Genomic DNA, 23,017 nt, shown 5'->3' with positions numbered 1-23,017 from the left:
GCCCGGGCCGGGGAGCGGTGCCCACCCGCGCCCGAGGAACGCAGACCCAGGCGTTGGACACGCGGGGGGCTCCGCAGAGCCGAGAACCCGACAATGAGGACGCGGCGACCAGCCGGTTACTGCCGCGGTGGCCGGCGGTGGTGGCAGCAGGCGCTGCCTGTGCACCCACGGCCGCTGGTACCTCCACCCTTCTCTCCCGGAGCCCCACTTACGTTCCGAGGGTCTCCTTGAACTCGAAAATCTTCTTTATGTCTTCAGCTTGCTTTTTCCAGGAGGAGCTGCTCTCGCCGTTCTCCCGGGCCATGGCAGGCGAAGGCGACGTGTGCTGAGGGCGGCGAGGCGGCGCGGCCGGGGCGCGTGGGGCCGGGGTGGGCGCGCTGAGGAGGGGGCGCCCGGCGACAGGGGCGCAGGCAGCGGCGGCGAGCCGGTCCGGGAGGGCTGGGGCGGGCGCGCGGGGATGCTCGGCGCGGGAGCCGGAGGAGACTTTGTGCTGCGGCAGAGCTTCCTCTTCTGCAGTTTCCTCTTTCACTCTCGCCGCCGCCGCGGTCCCTCCCTGGCTCTAATTTCTGCTCGTCTCGGGCACAGACTTCCTGCCGCCGCCGCCGCTCGCCCCGCTCCTTTGCCGCCGGCTGCCAGCCTCACTTTCTGCTACTTTCTTGCCTCCCTTCTCCTCCCTCCCCGCCGCCCGCCCTGCTCCCTCTCTCTCCTCCCCCTCCACCTCCTCCTCCTCCCGCGGGCTCCCCGCCCTCCCCGCGCACCCCGGCTGCCTCCCGCCTCCCCGCCTCCCGCGCGCTGCCGCCTTCGGGGATGTCCTGCTCCCCGAGAGCACTGTACACGCGGCGCGGGGCACCGCAGTCGGCTAGCCGCGGCGCGCGCCCTGAGCCCCGGAGAGGGCAGGTGCGGGGGACCTCGGCAGGTGCAGGGCGCCGGGGCGCGCGCGGGAGGGACCCCAGTCCCTTCAGGTGCTTTATTAATTCGGCAGTCAAGTCTCCGGGGCGCGAGGGCTTTCCTACTTGGCGGCGGGAGGGGGCGCCTCTGCGTTGTGCTTGGCAGCAGCGGGGTGGGGGCGGGAGTGCGAGGTTGCCCGGATCCGAGGCGACGAGGGTGGGGGCGCTTTCCCCGAGCGCCCGGGCCAGTGGCCCGTGCGTCCCGGGGCTGCGCGGAGCTGGCGGGTGGGGGTCGGTTGTTATGGCGACAGGAGGAGCGGTGGGGATGCTGGCGGAGGTGGGCGTTGACTCGGGCCCCGCGGTGCCCGCCCGCTTCTGGTGCTCCCGGAGCCTGTCCGTCCCTCCCGACTCGGCGACTAGAGCTAATTCGCATTGCACCAAAATCGGCGCTCGCGTCAAATTCTGGCCGGGGGAGGGGGCCTCGTGGCGAAGAGAAAGCCTGGAAGCCTTGGGGCCGGGGACGCGCAGGACGTGCCAGGCGCCGCCTCCTTTTCCTTTTGGGAGCTGGATTCCCGGAGTTACTAGGCGCCCGGGCTGCGGGTGGATTCGGGGACCGCCCGGCGCGGGTTCCGTGACCCTCTCGGGCTGCCTCGTCCCGGGACTGGAACTGCCAGCGGGCCTGGCCGCCCTTCGCTCCTGTTCGGCACCCCCTGGTTTCTCCCCCTCTCCTCTTGCTGAAACCCAGAGACTTAAGGAAAAGTGAAGGTCTACTCCACACCCTTCTCAAAAGGAGGGCTGCCCCCTCCTTAGCCCTTCCCGCAGTGGGCTTAGTAGGGTATCCGGAGGCGCAGCTTGTACCTGGAAACATCCTTTGCTACTGGCTAGAGAAAGGAACCCTGGGTTCCCTCCAGCCTCCCATCTCGGAGATGCTCTTTGACTGCCCAACCTTCTCCCATGTCCAGCTGTCAGAGGGGGACCCACGTGCAGATCCCTGTCCCCAACCTGAAGGGACTACCTCCTGATTCAGAAAATAGTTTTCCTTGTATGCAGATTATGGCTCCCGCTCCTGTAACGCCCCTGGCCCCTCTCTCGACTTGAATAAACAGCCTGGTCTCTTGATTGTTAGTTGACACCTGCCCCATTTTCCCAGGACTGTTCCAATTTTACTGTGAAGGGGGGGAATCTACTCTCTGAAAGGGAAACTTCACCCAGCATCTTCTTCCTGGGTCTGACAGAGTGGATGCAGGCCCAGTGCTCTCCCTGACAGTGTCTGGACACTGCCAGCCCTTCCCCCTACCCCTTTCTCCAACTCCAAGGAGGTCAAAAGATACCCCAACCTGCCCATCCCTCCACACCTCCATGCTGGTTTCCTGTCTTCCAGGGGCTGTTAGTTTAAGGCTCTCCAGGCTGTCCAGGGGAAATTCAGTATTACTCAGCTGTTATAAACAGACTAAATGGGTAAGTGAAACTTCCAGGACAAATTACAAAGCACAAGGCAAATAGCACCTCTTTCAACCAGAACTGGATTCAAGGAACTAGAATATCTTTTATTTCTGTCAAAGCTTCAGTAAGCAATATGAAGAGTTGGAACTGGGAATAACTAAGATGGCAGTAGACACCCTCCCATGTCCTATTATGAGCATCTTATCTTCCCTCCTTCCCTTCCTCCCATTCTCCTCCTTCTTACTCAGTTCTTTCCTCTTCATTTCACCCTTGCTCCTAGCCTAAGGATCAGCCACCAGAGCTCCTGAAGACAATCCTCAATCTCAGCTTTTGTCCCCAGAATTAAAGATATGCTGATACTCTCTTTCTCCCTATCAAAGAGAGGTGTTGTCCAGGAGGAACAAAAGTGAAGGGGAATCAGAGGAAGATGGCACATGGCTCTGTGGTTGTGACTTTACCAACCAGCCTGCAATGTCCATGAGGTCAAGGAACACGTAGCCTTTTGTACCACTGTATGCCCAGCACCTAGCATGGTAACTCACACATAGTAACTGACAGATGAATGGGCATAAGATGGACAAAGAAATGAAATAGAATCAAGACAGCTATTTGATATTTGTTGTACCGATGTAAAAGCTGTAGAGAATCTTCTTTCTCTTCCAAACTTTGTAATGATGTTCATTCAGCATTATCAAGTCATGCTCAGCTGGACTAAGTCCCAGAGGAAAGATGCAAACATTTAATGCAGAGCTAAGGAGGCCAGACCCAAAGGAATGGATCCCCGAGGAGGCAGAAATGCCAAAGACAAACTGTGTGGCTTCGCTATGGTCATTTCTCCCTTACTGAACTCCAAGTGAAATAAAAGATCTTGATCCTGGAGATCGCATTGGAAAACAAAACCCACCATTTCCAAAGTATGGCTATGCCTTAGACTGTGCACTGCCCAATTCTGTTAGCTCCAGGGCCCTCTCTTGGACTGTTTTCCAATAACTGACCATTTCCTTTAGCCTGCCATATTTTTCTAGAGAGATAGGTGATGGCCGCCAGTCTCATGATTCTACCCCACCTCCACTGTCCTTTATTATCTATCCATCAAAAGCTATCACTTCCCCAACAATTCCACTCTAGAAAACTCTGTCACATGTTCTGGATTACAAAAGTTAGGTCCCAAGTCTTTGTATTTTCTTAAAGCTCTTACAATTTTGCTTAAAGAGCCCAAAGAAGTATTTGTTTAAAGGTTTTATTTCTTTGAGAGAAAGAAAGCATGAACAGTGAGGGGGGGTGAGTGCAGAGGGAGGAGAAGAGGGAGAAGCAAACCCCCACTGAGCAGGGAGCCTGACACGCACGGGGCTTGATCCCTAGACCTAGAGATCATGATCTGAGCTGAAGCCAGATGCATAACCAACTGAGCCGCCCAGGCACCCCAGAGGTACTTTTAATAACACATCATTAAGTAGTTACTAATATTATGCCCATCAAACTTTTCCCCCACCAACCCTCTTGCCAATAGATCAGGTTTGTGTGGCCCAGGTTCAGAACTGGGCAGATGGTGTAAGGGAGATAAATACTATATAGAGCGATTCATAGACTAAATCTGAAATTTTCTAAATTACCTCTATTTGATCTTTTGTACCTAAAGTGATGAGCTGACAAGGCAAACTGGGGCAGTGGAAAGAACTAGAAATCCAGGAAACTAGACTTAAGGCCCAGGTCACAAAATTTGTAAAAACACTTGACCTCCCTGAACCTGTAAAGTGCAGGTTGTAGAAGGGAGAATGATATATAAATTCAATAATTTTTAGGACTTGCAAATAAATCAATGATTTTTTTTTCATTTGACATAAAGCTTATCAAGAATAGCATTATGGGATGCCTAGTGGCTCAGTCAGTTAAGCATCTGCCTTAGGCTCAAGTCATGATCTCGGGGTGCTAGGATCGAGTCCCGCATCTGGGTCCTTGTTCTGCAGGGAGCCTGTAGCTCCCCTTCTTGTGCTCTCTCTCTCTCTTTGATAATTGAATTGAAGAATTTTAAAAAGAATATCATTAATCTTTGAAAACTTAAAAACTCTTTGGCCCAAATTGTATTAATCAAAATATTTTCTTAGGTGACTTCATATAGATCCACTCTCTGTGAAAAACTGAAATCTCAACAAGAAATATGACAGGGGAAAACATTTCCTTCCTAAACGCTGGGTGCTATCCTCTCCATCAAAAGGATTGTTTGACAACATTTTAATGTTAGAGCCTTGTCTCATAAATACTGCAAAAGTTTTAGCATCTTAAATTGTGTACTTAGTTCTTAAAAATAGGTAAAAGAGTTACTAGAGCATATGTTCTATATACTGATGATTAGCATAAGTTGTTGCCAGTTTAGAGGATGATAATATCTAGGAAAAGCATAGCTGAATGAGGAATCAGAAAGATGGGCCACCTCTGTGAGAAGCAACTTGTAAGGGAGGCATACTCAAGAAGGACGCAATATTGTCATTTCAGATCTCTACTGAAGAAGGCAAAGACTAAAAGAAGCTTCAGTCACAAACCTGGGTCATAAAGAAACTGAGCATGGTCCAAAGAAAATTCTAGCTAGCCGGGAAAATGTCTAAGGCCCACTACTTAACCTGAACCTCTTACATATTAATAGCCATTTTTTGGAGGAACTCACCTAGTTCACATGATGAAAGTCAAGGGGGAACCAGCACAAAATCTTTACAAAATTCCTCCAATTAAAACAACCAAACAACGAACCATAAGAGACTATGGACTCTGAAAAACAACCTGAGGGTTTTGAAGGGGCGGGGGTGGGAGGTTGGGGGAACCAGGTGGTGGGTAATAGGGAGGGCACGTACTGCATGGAGCACTGGGTGTTGTGCAAAAACAATGAATACTGTTACGCTGAAAAAATAAATAAATTAAAAAACAAACAAACAAACAAACAAAATCGGGGTTGGGGGGAGAAGGGTAATAGGAAAAACAAAGTAGCAGCAAAGATTCAACACAAGGAAAAAAATGCTACAGAGAAAGTAAAGTTTGTGTTCAAACACATCACAATTTTTAAAAAAAACTATAAAAAAACTATAAAACTATAAAACCAAAAATGCGTTTGCTCAGGAAAGATAGGGCAAGGCAACAGGAGGAATTAAAACAAGCTGGAGAGCTCAGGAAGGAAGCAGGAACCAAATGAAACCACCATAGAATCAAGACTATTGTGGAAATGGAAATGGCACAAGAAAAATTGCTCAAAACCTTTTAAGTGATCTAGAGGACAAATCAAGAATAGTGGGAAAATAAAATGGAACAAAGATTAGACAGAAAATTATATGAAACACAAAGGAAGTACAATATATCCATAAATGGTATCCCTTCTGAAGAAACTGAAATAATGCTACAAAAAATATGTAAAGATGTTACTCAAGAAAACTTTTTGGAAATGAAGACTTTAATCTACAGACAAAAGGAGCTTATCACATGCTGGAAAATATACGGACGATCACTAGGGTACCCTAGTAAAACTTACCACTAAAGAAATAATTCTTTGATTTTCAAGGAGAAAATAGTCAAGTCACATGTATTGAAGAAAAAACGTATCAGGCTGTTACTTCTACAGTCATGGGCAATGATAGAAGATGTGGTTACAAACTCCCTAGGGAAATTGTCATGTAAGAATTTCCTAATAATAGCTAACATTTACTGCATTCATTTTATGCATCAGCGCTGTTTTAAGTGCTTTACTGCATTTATTTGTGAATAGTCACGTTAATTCTATGAAGTAGGTAATACCCTTCTTCCATTTCACAGTGGAGCAGACCAATATTAGAAATGTTAAGTAACACACCCCAGGTCACCCAGTGTGAATGAATAAAATTCACACGCAGCCCAGCTCCAAGCCCTGCCTGTAACTAGGGTGCTCTCAAGTAACAGGCCTCAGGCAAACATTGAGATGCTGTTACTAGAAGGAGGAATGGATGCTGAGCAAGCAAACAGGAGAGATGTCCACCACAATGTAAAAATCCTCTTTTTAATTAAAAGAGAGAGAGAGAGAGAACTGATAGTTGTTCAAAATCATAATAGGAGAATCAAAGGGCTACTAGATTCACAAATGTGCCTTTCCTGGATGTTTAGCTGCACTTTTTTCAAACCTTAAAGGACTTTTAAGCAGACACACACCTTGGATCTTACCTAGTGCATAACCTTTATCTTTCTACCTTGGACCCAAGACAAGGGTAAGACTTTGCCTGACATTCTCCTGGACCTGGATTTTGCTTCTTCTATAAGTGGCATTGAGACAAAATCTTGTCAGTTCCTGTTAGAATTGAGTCTATTCTTAACTCACTGAAGTGCATTTGGCAATATACACAGGTGCATTTATAAAATTAAAGACACTGCAAACAGTATATGTGCTGCCTCTTCAATGGGGAACCAGCCTAAACAATAACGGCACTTCCCCTGATTTTCTACCCAGAATGGAATCTACAACAGACACTGAAATAGAATCTCCCCCGTTTATATTTGAACTAATAGTATATCCCCAACAATGGAGGGAGGTCCATTTGATGATGTACATAAATGCATTTACAAAAACTGAGGGCATCAGGTTAGTAAACACCTGTTTCAAAGAAACAACCCAGACTGAAACACCCAACAACAGCTTCAAATAACTGCCCATAAAGGTTGATTTTCTCCAAAATCTCCTATCTTTTAAAAACTGTTTCCTGCAAAGATGAGTAATTATCAAAAGATGAGAGCCTGATGGTACAATATTTTCTTCCTGTCTAGCTATTTGAACCACAGACATTTTCAAAATACAACAGTTACTCAAATAGTGTTGAAAAAGGAAAGAAATCAACCTTTAAAGATGTATTCCAACATTTAGTAAATTGCCAGTTCTGGAAATCTGGAGGCATTGGGATGATGAATGGTAATACCAGTGCCTATCAACTATTAGGAGTGCCTTAATTTCTCTGTGAGACATTCGTTGAGCTTGTACTTTGAAACAGACAACTTGGATAGAAAACTAAAAACTAAGCACAGCTCCTCCCCTCAAGATGTTTGTTATCTAAGAGACAAAGACAGACATGTCAACAGCAAGCAAAAATGTGATTCAGGCCATCATGTAAGCTAGCACAGAGACTGGTGGGGAAGCACAGAACAGAGAGGGTCCACCTTCCTGAGCATGTCCAAAGAATCTTCATAGAAAGGAACTTTTGAACTGGGTCTGGAAGGATCTGTAAGAATTTGCCGAGCAGAGAAGGAAGGGTGCAGATTTTGAGCAGAAGGAAAGGCATGTTTAAAGGTAGAAAAATCAAAGAAACTTGTATCCATCTGAATAGCCTGGTGACAATCCCAGAATCTTAGTGGCTCATAATAACAGAAGTTTGTTTCTCATTTCCACCATAAATTGGTTGGGAACGTGCCGGCAGAACAGCTGCCATCTTCAGCTTTGCTAGTCGCTGCGATGGAGGGAAATCCAGCCAGGTCTTGCACCAGCAGCCCATCACCTCCACTCAAGTTAGTAGCCAGAACTATTGATACAGTCTTTCTGAACCACAAGGGGGCCAAAAGGCAATCTTGTCTAACTCAGAAGCCAGAAGGAGATTTGGCGATAGGACAAATGGCCACCACAGAAGCACCCTAGCAGGCTGTGCCTTCAGGAAGTGGGGCTGTCCCAGTGGGGCTCCAGTGCCGAAGGCAGAGAGGAGGGTGGAGGAAATTGAAGGACCTGTTTGTGAAAGGCCTAACTTGCTCTTCCTTTGCACCCCAAAATACAAATTTTAAGTTCCTCAACAAGTCTGACAACCAGGGTTGAAAAACCTAGCAGCACCCACCCTGCATTTCAGTAATGACTCTGTCACCCATGGAAAGAACACGGGCTTGTGGTGGTTTTTTCATCCTGGCCAAGCACAGCCTAAACCACAATAGAACCCTGTACATCTCTGAGGGAATTCAGGCCAGTAGCTCCAGAGAAAATTGCCGTATTGTTTCCTATATTCCTTATTTTGATGTTAGTAATAGCTTTCAATTTCTAGTGATTAAGGAATCTTGAAGTCTGGGTAAAGTGCTAAGGACGTGCCAACGACAGACAAATGAGCCAGGATGCTCTTTAGTCTCCCATTGGGACATCGCTGCAGGCATGAGACTCAGAGCTAGTCAGGGGCAATTTGCTGAATCTAACTTCAGTGGAGCTATGAACCTGGAATTACGTTACTGGTGACTGTGTGGGTATGCCACGCAAGTGACTTTGCAAACAGCCTGATGCAGGAAACAAGCCAACAAGCAACTGGGTTTGTCAGTAGGTCTGGTGAGAGCTGCTTGCATGTTCAGTCTTTCCTCCATAGGGCTACAGGGAGACAGCCGAGCAGGTGCAATGAGGGGTTTTCTAAAACAAGACTTGGGTTAGAAGCATCTGGGTTGTGTTCCAACACTTGTGCACTGAATACAGTGTGCAACCCAGAGCGAGGTGTGTGGTCCAAAACGCAAGAACCAGGGTCTCGTATGATGTCTAACATGCTCCCTGACTTCAGGCACTTTCCAGTCCTTTCTTCAAATGAGGCTGACATATGCGGATGGAGGAGATAACATCTGCAAAGCACTTTGAACTTCTCAGAAGAAAGGCAATAGATAAACACAAGGTATTCATAGTATGTGTCTTTTTTTCTTAATAGCTGTCACACATCTGGCTCTCTGTTTTTTTGCCTGGGTTATAAATGAATGGCTAAAAAGATAACATATCCACACCAAAAACGCATCTACCCACAAGACTTTCACCAGATTCTTGCAATTTGTATTAGATGTAAATAACCTTGGAATATCACAAGATTCTTGTTTCCTTCAGGGGTTTTCTAGCAGAAGGAAACCTGTCTTCACCAGATCCCACCAATACATTATTCCCTGAGAGGGTCTCAAGCACTATGGCATTAACTCTTCAAAACCAAGATTTTAAAAATCTGTTAACTGGCAACATATCCATTTTTATATTTAAACCTACAAGTGGAGACTAATATTTCTATAAAAGCAAATGACTTGCTAGCTTAATTTTTTTAAAAGATACACTCCTGCAAGTTGGCAGTGTCCCTGTAGGCCACCAGGGTGCTGCCATTTCCCCCAAGTGTTTCTGACAACAGGAAAGGTGAGGGGGAATTATCCAGCCAAAAGTGACAGGGCAAAACTGGGCCTAAGTACGTCTCAGCATTCCTGGTCCAAGTGCTTTTTCTAGAGTTCACAGATGGAGGCGTCCATGGAATTTACACCTCCAGTGAACATAAACCAGCCTGTGGGATTATGGGGGTATTAGACCTGTGACAAAATATAGGCACTCTACCCAATGCAACCACTGGCCTTAAATGGATGCACTTAGGAAAGAGGTTTAAAAGGCCACCGGCCTCCTCAAGAAGAGTCTGTATGCTAATGAAGCATACACAGGAAGTGAGGAAGGGCTGCTGAAGCTGGGCCCCGATTGTCTGAGGAGCAACTCAGCTTCCGCGCTCATCTTCCTCCCCAGAGAGGCCCAGCCTCCCAAGTCTCAGACAGCTCCGTGGTCCCTTCAAGGTTAACAATGCTGTTTCCCGCTGGAAAGTGGATTTATTTTTACCCCAGGGCTTTGTCATCTATCATTACTGAAAAACTAAGAGACAGGTTTTGGCTGAATATCCTGAGGAATATTCAAGATCTCCATGCAGGATTTGGCCCTCCGTCTGCCACATTTATCTTACCTGGAGTGGCCTTCTCCCTGCCAATGCTCCTCATTAGTAACGATATTTGTATTCAAAAGAAGAAGTGGTCTCTCTTGGTCAGGCACCTAAGGGATCCTGTGATGACATCGTGATGCAGTCCTCATGATATCATAGCTTCTTTCATGGAAACAAATCATTGGTGTCTTGGATGAAATGGTATGTGTAGCCAAAGGGGAGGGGGAGACACATTGAGAAATTTCTTCAACACACAGACATAACAGCCAAAACCTTGCTTTATTGAGAGCTGGAATGCGAAATATAATGAATCAGGATTCAGGTATATTTCATGTAAGGGGGTACCTTTTCGCTGGTCTGCAAGATGAAAATTACATTACCCACTGATCTGATGCTTTTTCAAACCCCAAGACCCAGTTGTGTGATGCATTTGTGATTCCCGTTTATCTTCTACATTACATTCAAACTAGTCGGTTTTGGTTTTAGAAGTCCTCTGTTCATAGTGCTAGGCATATGTCTCCTTTCTCACCTTCCTTTCCAGTCAAGCAAATGTGACTAGAGCCTCTCAGAGCAAATCCAGAATGATAGAAACTGGTCACTGGGTGCCTAACACTGTCCCAGACACAGTCCCTTTGCTCTCATTTCCATATCTAATTTCAAGTTCTTTCCTATTTCCAGTTGATTTCCCCCAAGCACCAAACCCACTCTCCTCAAACTCAACAAAGACTTCTTTCAGGATGGTTTTTAACATGGTGGTTTTTGAGGTGAGGAAACTGAGTCATCAAACTTGCCCAAAGGCACATATCTACACAGAGGGAATGGAACCTATAGCAACATTCTAACTAAAAGAAAACCCACTAGTGTATATATTGCCTCCAAATGAAAAATTAATTGAAAGGAGGGCTTTGGGTGAAAGCCAAGGATAACCACCCACGAACTTTGCATTTCACATTCCAACTCTCAAGCAAAAATCCTGAGAGCAGAATCTACATTTCTCACACCAAGGCCCAAGGCATTTATTTATCAATAAGAACCAAAGCCAAGTTCAAAAAGAAAATACAGGTTTTCCCCCACTACCCAAAAGCAGAACATTCCTGTGACACCTTTCATAAGCCAAAATGATGTAAAGCAAAGGAGCAATTAGCATTAATTTATATGGAAATTTTTTTATTATTCTCAGATCCAAAAAATAACCTCTATTAGGCTTTTCGCATACCTTAGGACATATCTTGTTAACAGACACACAAAATAAATCAAGATAAAACACAAGTGCTCACAGGCACACTTCAAATCTATGGCGGTTTGATGAAGAGACACTGAGTGCCACATGAGGAAGGAGCTTGGTGGGGCCACTCACTGCTGGGGTGCTCGTTGCCTTTGTGATGGCCGGCTACCAAAAACGCTGAGTGCCATTTTTGTTTTCCACCTTTTTCTCGAACCTTCGAAAAGCAGGGGATACCTATACCCTGGAAAAAGTTTAAGGCCTACATAGATCACTAGCTGGTCCTGAGAAGGGCACTGCTATGCTTAGCTGTCTGCCTCGAGTCTAGATAATAGGGTTTCCCCAGCATTCCCAAGAGCACTGACCCCTCACACTTCTTGGTGACACTTTTGCTCATGGCATTCCCTGGGGAGAGAAGGAGGGGTGTAAACCACTGGATAATTAAAACCCATAAACTTGGGGGTGTGGCTCTGATTTTGAATCCAGGCAGCTTTCACAATGCCCAGTCATAACTCAGAAATCCAGCATTGTTCTGGAATCTCTGGATTTGCTTTGAGAAGTCCCCTGTGTGACCAAGCGGGGAGCTTAGACTTCATTACCATACCAGCATACTTCATTCCAAGTAAACAATTGCAATATAAGAATTCTATCATCCTAAACCCTCCTCCAGATCCCTGGCAGAAGGTCAGTGGGGGTTTTTCCTCTGTTGCTTGGCTGACTCAGATCTCTCCTCTCCGTGTTGCTGCCTTGAGGAGGCCGAGGTTCCAGGTTTTCTGGTTTCAAAATAAATTGGCAGAAATCTGAAGTTATGCCAATACCGCCCTCCTGCCCGCAGGCAGCTGGGTCCCAGTGGGAGGTCTCTTAGCAACCAGGCTCAAATCAAATATTTGGGCGTCTGGACACATTCTGATTGGAATGAGCTCATGAACAAAAACTTCTCTCTTCCCCTCAACCCAGCTACCGAGGGTTATGAAAAGATGCTGAGTCCCTCGGTTGCCTCCCTGTACTGGGTGAATCTGACTCACGCAGAACGTTAAATTAGAGACAGCCCCAGACTGGCAGGCCAGAGATCCAACTTCTTTTTCTGGCTTGATATGGATCCTTGGACAAGACACTTGAACTTTTTGTTGCTGTGCTTACAGAAAGCCCAAAGTTTTAAGTCGACCTTCTGCACGCTGCCTGTTGACCAAAAATCAGAATATTCACAGGCTCAAAGGGCCTGAGCTCCAGTTCAATTCAGAAGTGAACCAGGAGGAAGGAGGGTTTCGGAGCCCTTTTCCTCCATGTGCCACTTCATCTTAGCACCCCAGCACCCCCGCAGCCATTCCCCAAAATGCTAACTGGCCAACGGGAGGGAGAAGGGGGCAAATGAGTTCTAGCCTAGAGCTTCACAACTTTTATTTTTCAACCCAGAATCCCGGGTTTACACTATTCCTGTGTACTCAGGAAAGACTAAATACTTCGCTTTGGCTATGGATGATAATTCAAATTGATATCCTTATGTAAAGGGGAGGCTTTTATCTGAGCTTTTACATCTATAAAACAGAGCCTTTAAACCGTTGTCTCCTGATCTGAGAGATGGCCCCTCCTGGGCCAGCACACCCACCCCTCCTACCTCTGGAAACCCATCATAATTACTGAGTGTACCATCCTACTGGCCACTGGAGCAGCTTATTTCTGTGGGCACAGATGCCTCAACTTTTCGTTGAGCCCTCGAAGGCAGATGCCATGTCTTGTCCCCTTTCAAGTCATCTTACCCACTGGGGCAAATGGAGCTAGTCTTAAAGAAACCCTAACTGAATTACCCACTGGGGCAAATGGAGCTAGTCTTAAAGAAACCCTAACTGAATTTCTTAAAGAAACCCTAACTGAACCCTTTCTCCTATGCCGTGTTTATCAAGCATCTACTACGCATCGGGCATTGTTGGGGAAACCACAATGAAAAATAAATAAATTTGCCATCCTCACAGAGCTTCCATTCTAATGTGGAACATGATAATAAACAAAATGTTACTGTACCATTTTACAAAACACTTTCACATTTTATGGCCATGCTGTCAAGTAGCTAAGGTTTAATGAACCTATGTGGTAAATGTGGAAACGAACTTGGCCAACATCAGCTAGCTGATTAAGTTTCAGACTTGGGATTTAATTAAGTTTCAGACTTGGGTAAGTTAGATACTATAACAATAGTATCTAATGTGCTGGATGATTTCAAGCAAATTAACTGAGGAGGAGCTGTAAAGCACCTAACAGGAAGGCAGTCCACAAAGGGTAGTTCTTACTGTTGTCATCACTTTGTCACCCAGTCATAATAAGATCATTAAATAAAAGCATAGTTGGGTTACTTAGTTGTTCTGATTACAAAATTATCTATAAATTATCTATAAAGCTGCTGAAGAGAGTGGAATGAGGGAGTCAAGGACCCCAGCTTCTATGGCTGAAGGTAAATGACATTATTGCCTTAAAATCACCCCTTGATTTAAAAAAAACAAAAAGTTAGGGACGCCTGGGTGACTCAGTGAAATCTCTGACTCTTGATTTCAGCTCAGGTCGTGATCTCAGGGTCGTTTGATGGCTCAGCACTCAACTTGGAGTCTGCTTCTTTCTCTCCCTCTCCCTTGGCTCCCCCTCCTGCTCACGCTCTCTCTCTCTCTAAAATAGATAAATCTTAATTTAAAAAAAGGTGTCTGTGGCAAAAATAATAGAGCATTTATTAAAATAATTTTTGTTATTTTAACAAAATAATAATAACAAAAATTTTGTTATTATTAACACAAGTTAATCATCAGGACTCAACAGTGACCCTGAATCCCGTATTTCATGACCTCTTTCCTTGATCTGCTTTGGAACTGGCTTGGGCTTTACACTGGAGAGAGTCAGAGATCAATTTCTGTTGATTTGTTTACACTATAGAAGATGCCAGACTTCAAGCACTAAAAAAAACATGCTTGTTCTGAAATGAACCTGAGTAATCCTTGACAATGGATACTTTTTATCCATTTCACTTGCATCAGAACAAAAAAAAAACCAGCATTACCTATCATAGCCCAAACTGGAAACAGTCCCAGTGTCCAACAGGTGAAGACCCTGTTTTCATAATGCAATGGAGTAACATACTTTCACTTAAAGTGTAGATTCTAGTCAAAATAATATCGAGTGAAAAAAACTAAAACAAAGTAACAGTGATTATATTGATCAAACAACCAGGTTTATTAATAAAGAGGAATGGATCTTTTTATATTTGAAGCCGTTATGAAGATTTGAGCTTGGCCCCGCCAAGAGTACACTTTTCCAGTATTTTTTTCATTAAAAAAAAATCCAGCATAAAAACCCTTTCTCCTATGCCGTGTTTATCAAGCATCTACTACGCATCGGGCATTGTTGGGGAAACCACAATGAAAAATAAATAAATTTGCCATCCTCACAGAGCTTCCATTCTAATGTGGAACATGATAATAAACAAAATGTTACTGTACCATTTTACAAAACACTTTCACATTTTATGGCCATGCTGTCAAGTAGCTAAGGTTTAATGAACCTATGTGGTAAATGTGGAAACGAACTTGGCCAACATCAGCTAGCTGATTAAGTTTCAGACTTGGGATTTAAACCTACGTCATCTGGTATTTCGACTTCTGGCAAATAGCAAGACTAAGTAATTCAGATCAATCCTCCTACCAAAGACAACTTAAAAAGAAGCTGGATGAAATATTTGCTTAATTTTCTTAAAAGCATCAAAGCAATAATAAGGTAGTGAAGAAACACTTGCCAAAAACTAGAGAGGACAAACCCCAGACAGGTTAGCCCAGCCCACAAAGCTTTTATCCTAAGGCATTTGTCAAGCTGGAAAAAAGCACCTTAGAAAATGAGCTTTTGTTCTGATAGACTCACAAGGCCGAGGGCCAGAGACTGCCAAAGTTGGGGATTCAGAGGAACCACTCGCCATTTTAAGCTGGATCGCCAGGGTAAAGGAGAAAGCATACAGCTCTCGGGTTCCCTTCATCATCCGGTCAAGGGGATCTCAAGCTTTGTACTAGGATTAAGGTGGCTTCAGACAGGAAGTGCTCTTAATGCCTGGCAGGCAGACACAAGGGAAAGCCTCTCCAGAAGAAGATTCCACAATTATATGCGTATATATTTATATATATATATACACATATATATGTATACACACATACACACATTCAATACCTAATATATTTGTTTCAATGTCAGGACATTGTGAGTAAGAACAGCAAAAACAGCCAAAAGTTCAAACAGGCCCACAAAGACTTCAGAAATGGGTGTTCTTCAATACAGACCGCTAAACAACTCTACTTACTATATTCAGAAACATAAATGCCACATTTGAAAATTCTGACAGGGAAGTGGAAACGAGAAAATTATGTAAAAGATTTTAAAAAGAGCCAAATAGAAACTCTCAAACTGAGGAATGCCGTCACAAAGTAAAAACCCCAATGGCTGGGTTAACAGCAGATTATCACAGCTAAGTGAGGATTAGTGAACTGGAATATAGGTCAGAGATAACATCCAGAATTCAACTGAAAAGGGGGTGGAGGGCGGGAAATGGGAAAAAAATGAAAAAAAAAACCCCAAACAGATACATTCAAAAGATGGAACATATTGAACTGGCAGGTGGAAAGGAAGGAATATTGGAACAAAGATAATATTTGGAGAGATAATAGCCAAGGATTACCCAGAACTGATGGGCAGACATCAACTCACAGTTTCAAGACCCCAAGCAACCTGAATTTTTTTTTTCTTAATCCACACCTAGATACAACATAAAGGAACTGTAAACAACCAAACCAGAGCACTCTTGAACCTTGATCACCTGAGGATGAGTTTGGCTTTCTTCCCATCCCCTCAAGGCCCTTTTCCACGGAGTCCTCCTTGTTCGCTACTCGTTGGCCCCACTCCCCCTGGGTGAGTGGCAACATCAATTTCCAAGTGGCCTTCTTTTCACATAAGCAGAAATGCCACTGGTTTCTAGAACAGTTCTGATGGCCACAACTAGTTAGCAGTAATCAGAAGAATGAAGCTTGTTTTTTAAAGCCAGCAGGCCAAAAAGGGGATCAAAATGCAATCACTAGAAGCAGCTTTATCATGAATCTAAGCTGACAGCAGAGGGATGTCCACAGGCTGTCACTGGCCACCTCTTGTTCCCATTGGCTTTCTCCCTCCCACAGCCCTCAAGGCCATGTTCTGCCTGAAACTCCAGCTTGTGGCCCCATCTGATGTCCCCTGTCACATCAGAAGGATTTTTAACTCACATAAAAAAGCAAAAGAATCAGCAACTGCCAGGTGGAAATGGAAAGAGCATAATAAAATGATTTCAGTCTTCTCTTACTGGCAGGTTAGCTGTGTGACCCAGTGACCTCATGGTCACTAAGATAAAGAAGACCTCAAGACTGGGTGGAGGGTGGGTGATGAGGCAGGAGGAAATTTCATCATTACATGATTTCTTATGGGTACTCCAAACACCAGGGCAAGATGTATTTCATCTATCCTATATGCCCAGCCTCTGATTCAGTGCCTGGAATTACAGTAGGAAGTCAGACATCAATTTGTGCATGAACAAATTTGTAGACAAAGTGAGGCAATTCTGCCAAGCCCGTACCAGGAATATCTGCTCTCAGGAAGGTTTCAGATACACAGATTACTACCTAGAGAAATGAAAAACTCCTCCTCTCGTTTCTGTCATCTTCTCCTATCACATACTATCTGCTGTCATTTCTAAAAATAGAAAGATTTTTTTAAAAGTTAGGGTGAAAATGGACTCATATGATTTTGCAGTGTATTGAGTCCTTTTAAAAGTTCTCAGCACCAGCACTGGTCCTGAAATTGTGCTAGTGCTTCATAGATCCCATACTTTCTCCAAACCACCTTCCTGGGGTCTCCAGCTCTTGCCCCCAGCAGGGGTAGGACATAGCTGAAAGGGCACTAGTCAGGATATGAAGATACCTGTGCCCTGCAGGCAAGTCCCTCACTCACCCAGGACCCAGTATCTCTGTGACAAGAAGAGCTTATCGTAGAGCAAAGGTAAGAAGGGTTCAGAAGTGAGTGGGATGCCTGTGTTCTGCCCAAATCTTTAGGTTGTATGAGGTGTGTTGTTCAAGACAGTCCCAAGCAGTTCTGATAGGCCCTTTCCCAGAAGCAGCCCTTGCACAAGAGGATGGCTCCTTAACGCCCCTAAGTAGGAGCAGATGCTCTACAATTGTCCCCTATACCCTCCATGTTCTGCCTTTCCCCCCTTCTGTGTCTGCATTGGTTAGAATCAGGAGCAGTGGTTTAGACAACAGACCCCTCTGGCTCTGGCCCCATACTTGACATGCTTAGTCACCACAACAGACGAGTTGAAGCCAAGCTGCAGCCCCCAAAGCCAGTCTGTGGCAAAGCAGATCCCACAACAGGCTAGTTAGCAATCAAAATGCAACCACTGGAAGCAACTTTATCATGAATTCGAGCTGACAGTAGAGGGACGCCCACAGGGCTGTCACTGACCATCCCTTTTCCCAATGGTCCTCTCTCTCTCTCTCTCCTACAACCCTTACTGCCATGTTCTGCCTCAAATTTCAGCCTGTTACTTCAGCTGATGTCCCCTGTCACAACAGAAACTTAAGTCCTCGTTCTACACATGAAATGGTACCCAAAAATAATTTGCTTCATTTGGGGGGCCCTTTATAGCCTTTGAAGAGTGTCCACACAATCTGGGGGCCCTTTATGGCTTTAAAAGAGCGTTCATGTATGGAAAGCCTGCAATTATGAAATGTTGGGTTGTGTAGCCTCAGGAAGATCTGGGGAATTCACAGAAGTGACTTGCTTTCCATTTAAGTGGTCATATAAATCTTTCCTGAAAATCATCGGTTGCAGCCCTGAGGAGCACGAAACTCATACTCCCCTACCTTCAGGACTAATCAGTGCCCAGGAAGAATAATAGTCACTCTTCGGATGTTCATGAGGTGACTTTTCTGCTACATCACTGTCCACGGGCAACATGCTGCTGTTGGCTTTGCCAGTTTTGAGGACACTGACATCAACTCTGCATCCATACCCTCCATCAGCTCCCTGCCTTGTGACCAGTGGCAGACACTTTTCGAATGTCTGACCACTGACTGAAGCCCTGGAAGAAAGCAGAGCTCCCTGGTCTAGATGTGGCCAGACCTGTTGTTAATGGGTAGAGGAGAGGGTAGGCAGGGGTCCCTGTCATAGAGCTATCCCCTGCATTTGGCAATTCTGTAATTGCTATGGCCTCAAATAAGCAGAAACCCTGTCTGGTGGGCCCTGGGCTTAATTAAGCCTAGAGAAATAACTTGTTTAGGCCAGAGAGGGTTGGCTTATTCTTGTTTTATTTTGGTTTTGTTTGTTTAAGCTGCCAGCATTTAAAATGTAGCAGAGTTCATATAAAAATCTGGGTTCCTTGCTGTTCTGGAAAAATCCAAAGCTCCAACATTTCTGATTAGCCGTCATCACTTGAATAGTCCTACTTGTGTAGACAAGGCATCCCAGTCACCAGAGCCAGGTTTTGTGGGGCCTTAAGCTTATGTAATTTAGGATGACCTCTCTGAGAAAAATAAATCCAAATTATAACTATAAAATGCTAGGGCCCCCCAAGGACCTGAGCGAATGGTGGGTCATGAAATTTAACCACCATGAGATTCCCGGTAAATCCTCCTCAGGTTTCCACCCGTGGCCTCTCCTTTCACCCCAGCTCAGGGCCTGTATGCTGCCCGTGTATGTGTCAGAGTCCATGACCTCTTGCCTATACGTTGTGCTCACCAGCTCCTGCTGCCACTCCTCGTTCCAGCCGGTTTCCAGTATAAACACAGCCCTGTAAGCAGGCCCCACCTTCCCGAAAACTCCTGTACTAAATGAAGGGTGACTTCATTTATTTTAAAAGGCAGTAAAAAGAAGTCTTTATGCTTTAAAACTCCCTCTCCTTTGTGAGGTTAGAAGGAGAGGACCATCTAAGCATCTGCTTAGAGTTAATACAGAAAGTGACTCCCTGGGGCATCTGGGTGGCTCAGTGGGTTAAGCCTCTGCCCTCAGCTCGGGTCATGATCTGAGGGTCCTGGGATCGAGCCCCACATCGGGCTCTCTGCTCAGCGGGGAACTGGCTTCCCTTCTCTCTCTGCCTGCCTCTCTGTCTACTTGTGATTTCTCTCTCTGTCTGCCATAAATATTTATTTATTTATTTAAAAGATTTTATTTATTTATTTGACAGACAGAGATCACAAGCAGGCAGAGAGGCAGGCAGAGAGAGAGCGGAAGGGAAGCAGGCTCCCCGCTGGCAGAGAGCCCAATGCGGGGCTCAATCCCAGGACCCTGGGATCACGACCTGAGCCGAAGACAGAGGCTTTAACCCACTGAGCCACCCAGGTGCCCCAATAAATATTTATTTATTTTTAAAAAAAGAAGAAGAAAAGAAAAGAAAGTGATTACTTACCAGCACACAGATCTAAGAACAGCAACAAAAAGGAGGGGAGCGTTCTAAGTATCTGCTGTGTCTACAGCCCAATTTCCATTCCACTGGGGATGCTCTCTGAGATTGTCCATTGCCTTTGTTTCAGAGGGTCAGGTGGAAAGGAAACATGCCAAAAAAATGTTTTCCCAGTAGGTGGCAGACTGTACTGCCACAATTACATCAGGAATGAGATAATCACCAATATTTGTTGAGTGCCTACTGTGTACTAACTCTACCTCTTATATACCAAGAATCGTACTACACAGCATATGGTGGCTCCCTGTGGATTCCTACAATCTAGTTGTGAAAGAGAACACCCACAGAAAAAGATAAGAGGGAAATATAATAAAGGTTTATAGGAATTCAGAGGCCAAACTGGGAAGATGATCCCTGTTGGGTCCCCCAATAATGGGCCCATGGTCAAAGGAGCAAGACTGATACAAAGCAAAGGTCAAGCAAAGCTTTATTTCGCGCCAAGCATCAAGAATCAAACCAGCCCTCAAACAGACCAGTCGGGGCCACCGCTTACAGAGAGGGCAACCCCTCCCTGCCTCACAAACTAACTTTTATAGAGCAAAGACCACGTGGTTGGGCCTGGCCACACACAGGTGGCAAATGAGATTGTAACACACAAAGAAAGCTGCAGAGTCATGCTAGGTCACACACGGGTGGCCAATTGAATTACAATTTACCCTACAGTAGCTATTTGAACTAACCTATCACATTGGTCATAATTGGCTCCCAAAAGGCGGGGCCCACACTCCTTGGTAGCTAGAGAGACAGTATGCACGCTTTACTGATTGGATGTCTCCACCTGACCCGACTCATCCCTGCATTCGGGCTGTTATCTCCACCTGACCTGATCCTTACCTGGGACTGGTTTCCCGGACTTGCTTTTAAGTAAGTTGGGGGCGGTGGGGGTGTGTGTGTGTGTGCACACAGGGTCAATTTAAGTTTACTGCATAAACAACAAAATGGCTGTTCAACCAAGGTGGGGCTTCTCTGGCTACATAGGCCCTTACAATCCCCAAGCAGGGGTGAACCCCAGGCACCTTGGAAATGCAGGGAGTAGCACTGAGAACATTCCAGATGGCAAGAAGGGTTTGGAAGATCAGGAGGTCTGGTCCTGGAGAGCTAGAAATTTGTGAAGAAACTAGAGACAAAGAAATAAAAAAAGAAAAGTAGATAAGGAACCTGTCAGGAAGAGATGTGAATTTGATAGAGGTCTCAGGATTGTGTGACTTAGAGATAGAGTTCAAGAAATATAATAAAAGTGCATGTGGGCAGTGCTTTTCAGTTTACTAAAAATAAACATTGTGACTTCTTACCATTCGATTCGTACTTATGCTCAGCATTATACATGTTTTTGTAGAAAACATGGAAATTGGCAAAACTTGAAAACTGTAATTCTATCAATCAGCAAAAACCACTAACATTTTGGCATATTTTCTTCCTGTTTTATTTTCAAAGATAATTTTTTTCTCAAAAATAGGATGAGTGGGGCGCCTGGGTGGCTCAGTGGTTTAAGCCACTGCCTTCAGCTCAGGTCATGATCTCAGGGTCCTGGGATCGAGTCCCGCATCGGGCTCTCTGCTCGGCAGGGAGCCTGCTTCCCTCTCACTCTCTCTGCCTGCCTCTCTGCCTACTTGTATCTCTCTCTGTCAAATAAATAAATAAAATCTTTAAAAAAAAATAGGATGAGTGTATCTATTTTCACTGAACACTGTAAGACTTTCCCCATGTCCCTGAATAGTCTTTGAAAACAAGATGTTTACTGGCTACCTAATATTCCATTTTTTGATGTATCATGCTATTAATTGCTCTCTGCTGAACATTTAAATTGCTTCCAATTCTTTCATTATTATTAATCATACTGCACTGAATATCCCTGGATATAAATATAGGTCCACACTTCTCTGATATGCAATTATTAGACCAAAGGGCATAAATATTTTTAGGATTCTTAATAGATGTTGACAAATAGTATTCAAAAAAAGATTTTGCCAATTTGCACATTCATCCAGGGTACATGAAAGGGCTTGTTTCCTGTAGATCTACCCTAGAATTAAGTATTATTTTTCCAGTCTTTGCTAATTTGACAAATGAGAAATTGAATCACAGAATCACATCTAAGTAATCATTTTTGTAACTCATGAGTTTGCATTTTTTACATTATTTTTCACCTCGTGTATTTCTACAAATTATCTGTACTTTGACTCGGTTTTTATTGGTATAAAGCATTTATCATTTTGCATTTTAAAAGCCCTTAATACATTAGATTGCCATTTGTTGTACTGGGTGTTTTAATTTTGCTTGATATTTTGACCAAAAACTACATTTTATATCATTCAATCTGTGATCTTTCCTTTTTTAATTTCTTCTGCTGATTTTTTTTTATTATACTGTCTTTTTCTACTCTGAGATCAATTTATATTTTCTTTTAGATTTTTTATGGTTTCATTTTCACATTTCATTCTTAACCATCTGGAATTCATTTAGACATGTCTTTACCTCTGATGGTAAAAGTAAATATAACTTGAGACTTCCCAGATAGTCTGTCTTCCCATCAACATTCATTAAATAATTCATTAAATAAGTTCATCTCTTTAGCACATGATTTGTAAAGCTCTTTTGTCATATACTATTACATGTTCTGGGATCGACTTCATGGCTGTCACCTCTGTTCTATTTACCTGTGTTTTACTCTTTACACCCATAACACACTGTATCTTCAATACAAATACAGAACTTTCTACTGTTTCGTAGATATTTTATGCATGTGCTTTCATAAATAATTCTACTTAAAAATAAAGACTACCTATTCCTCTCATTTCTTTTTTATTACTCATGTAAAAGACAAATATTCAGTTAGAAGACAAATGTTCTGGGGTACAGATGTATGGACTTAACCTAAGAAAGGGTCTTGCAGTTCTGTGCCTCTTTTTGGTGGAAAAAAAAAAAACACAAAATAAAAAGCATGGTTGATTATAAAATGGAACACTTATTACACTGGAAAAAAGGTTTTTTAAAAAGGAGTGAAATCAGAACATGCTTGCTTTGATTTATTTTTTTAAGTTGAGAATGGGGAACCTGGACTAGTAAAAAGAAAGCCAAGCTTTTGAGGTAGATTATCATTCTCTGAGCTTTCCTTTCCTAAATGGCCTTTAGGGATGAGCCAAAAATCCACAGAAGTAGAAATGAATGAATTTCTCCTGCTCTCTCGAAGTGATGTATGAATCACCAGCTTTGCATTGAACTTTGTCTACCAGGGCTCACATTCTTCTCTAAATAGGGTCTTGGGACACCAGGGTGGCTC

At 44.3% G+C, this 23,017-nt stretch overlaps 1 protein-coding gene across 1 annotated transcript in view; it reads right to left on the bottom strand.

The window, feature by feature from the left end:
• CAMK1D (calcium/calmodulin dependent protein kinase ID) overlaps positions 1-682 on the bottom strand; it is a 437,677-nt gene extending 436,995 nt beyond the window's left edge. The window contains exon 1 of the mRNA XM_046013033.1: positions 213-682. Coding sequence (XP_045868989.1) covers positions 213-304 — 92 coding nt within the window. The 5' untranslated portion in view covers positions 305-682. The remainder of the gene's footprint in view (positions 1-212) is intronic.
• Between the last annotated feature and the right edge of the window lie 22,335 nt (positions 683-23,017).

This window comes from Meles meles, chromosome 7, assembly GCF_922984935.1.
Source record: "Meles meles chromosome 7, mMelMel3.1 paternal haplotype, whole genome shotgun sequence".
NCBI lineage: Eukaryota > Metazoa > Chordata > Mammalia > Carnivora > Mustelidae > Meles > Meles meles.
The sequence above is the reverse complement of the archived record's forward strand: the minus strand, read 5'-3'. Positions and strand labels throughout refer to the sequence as shown.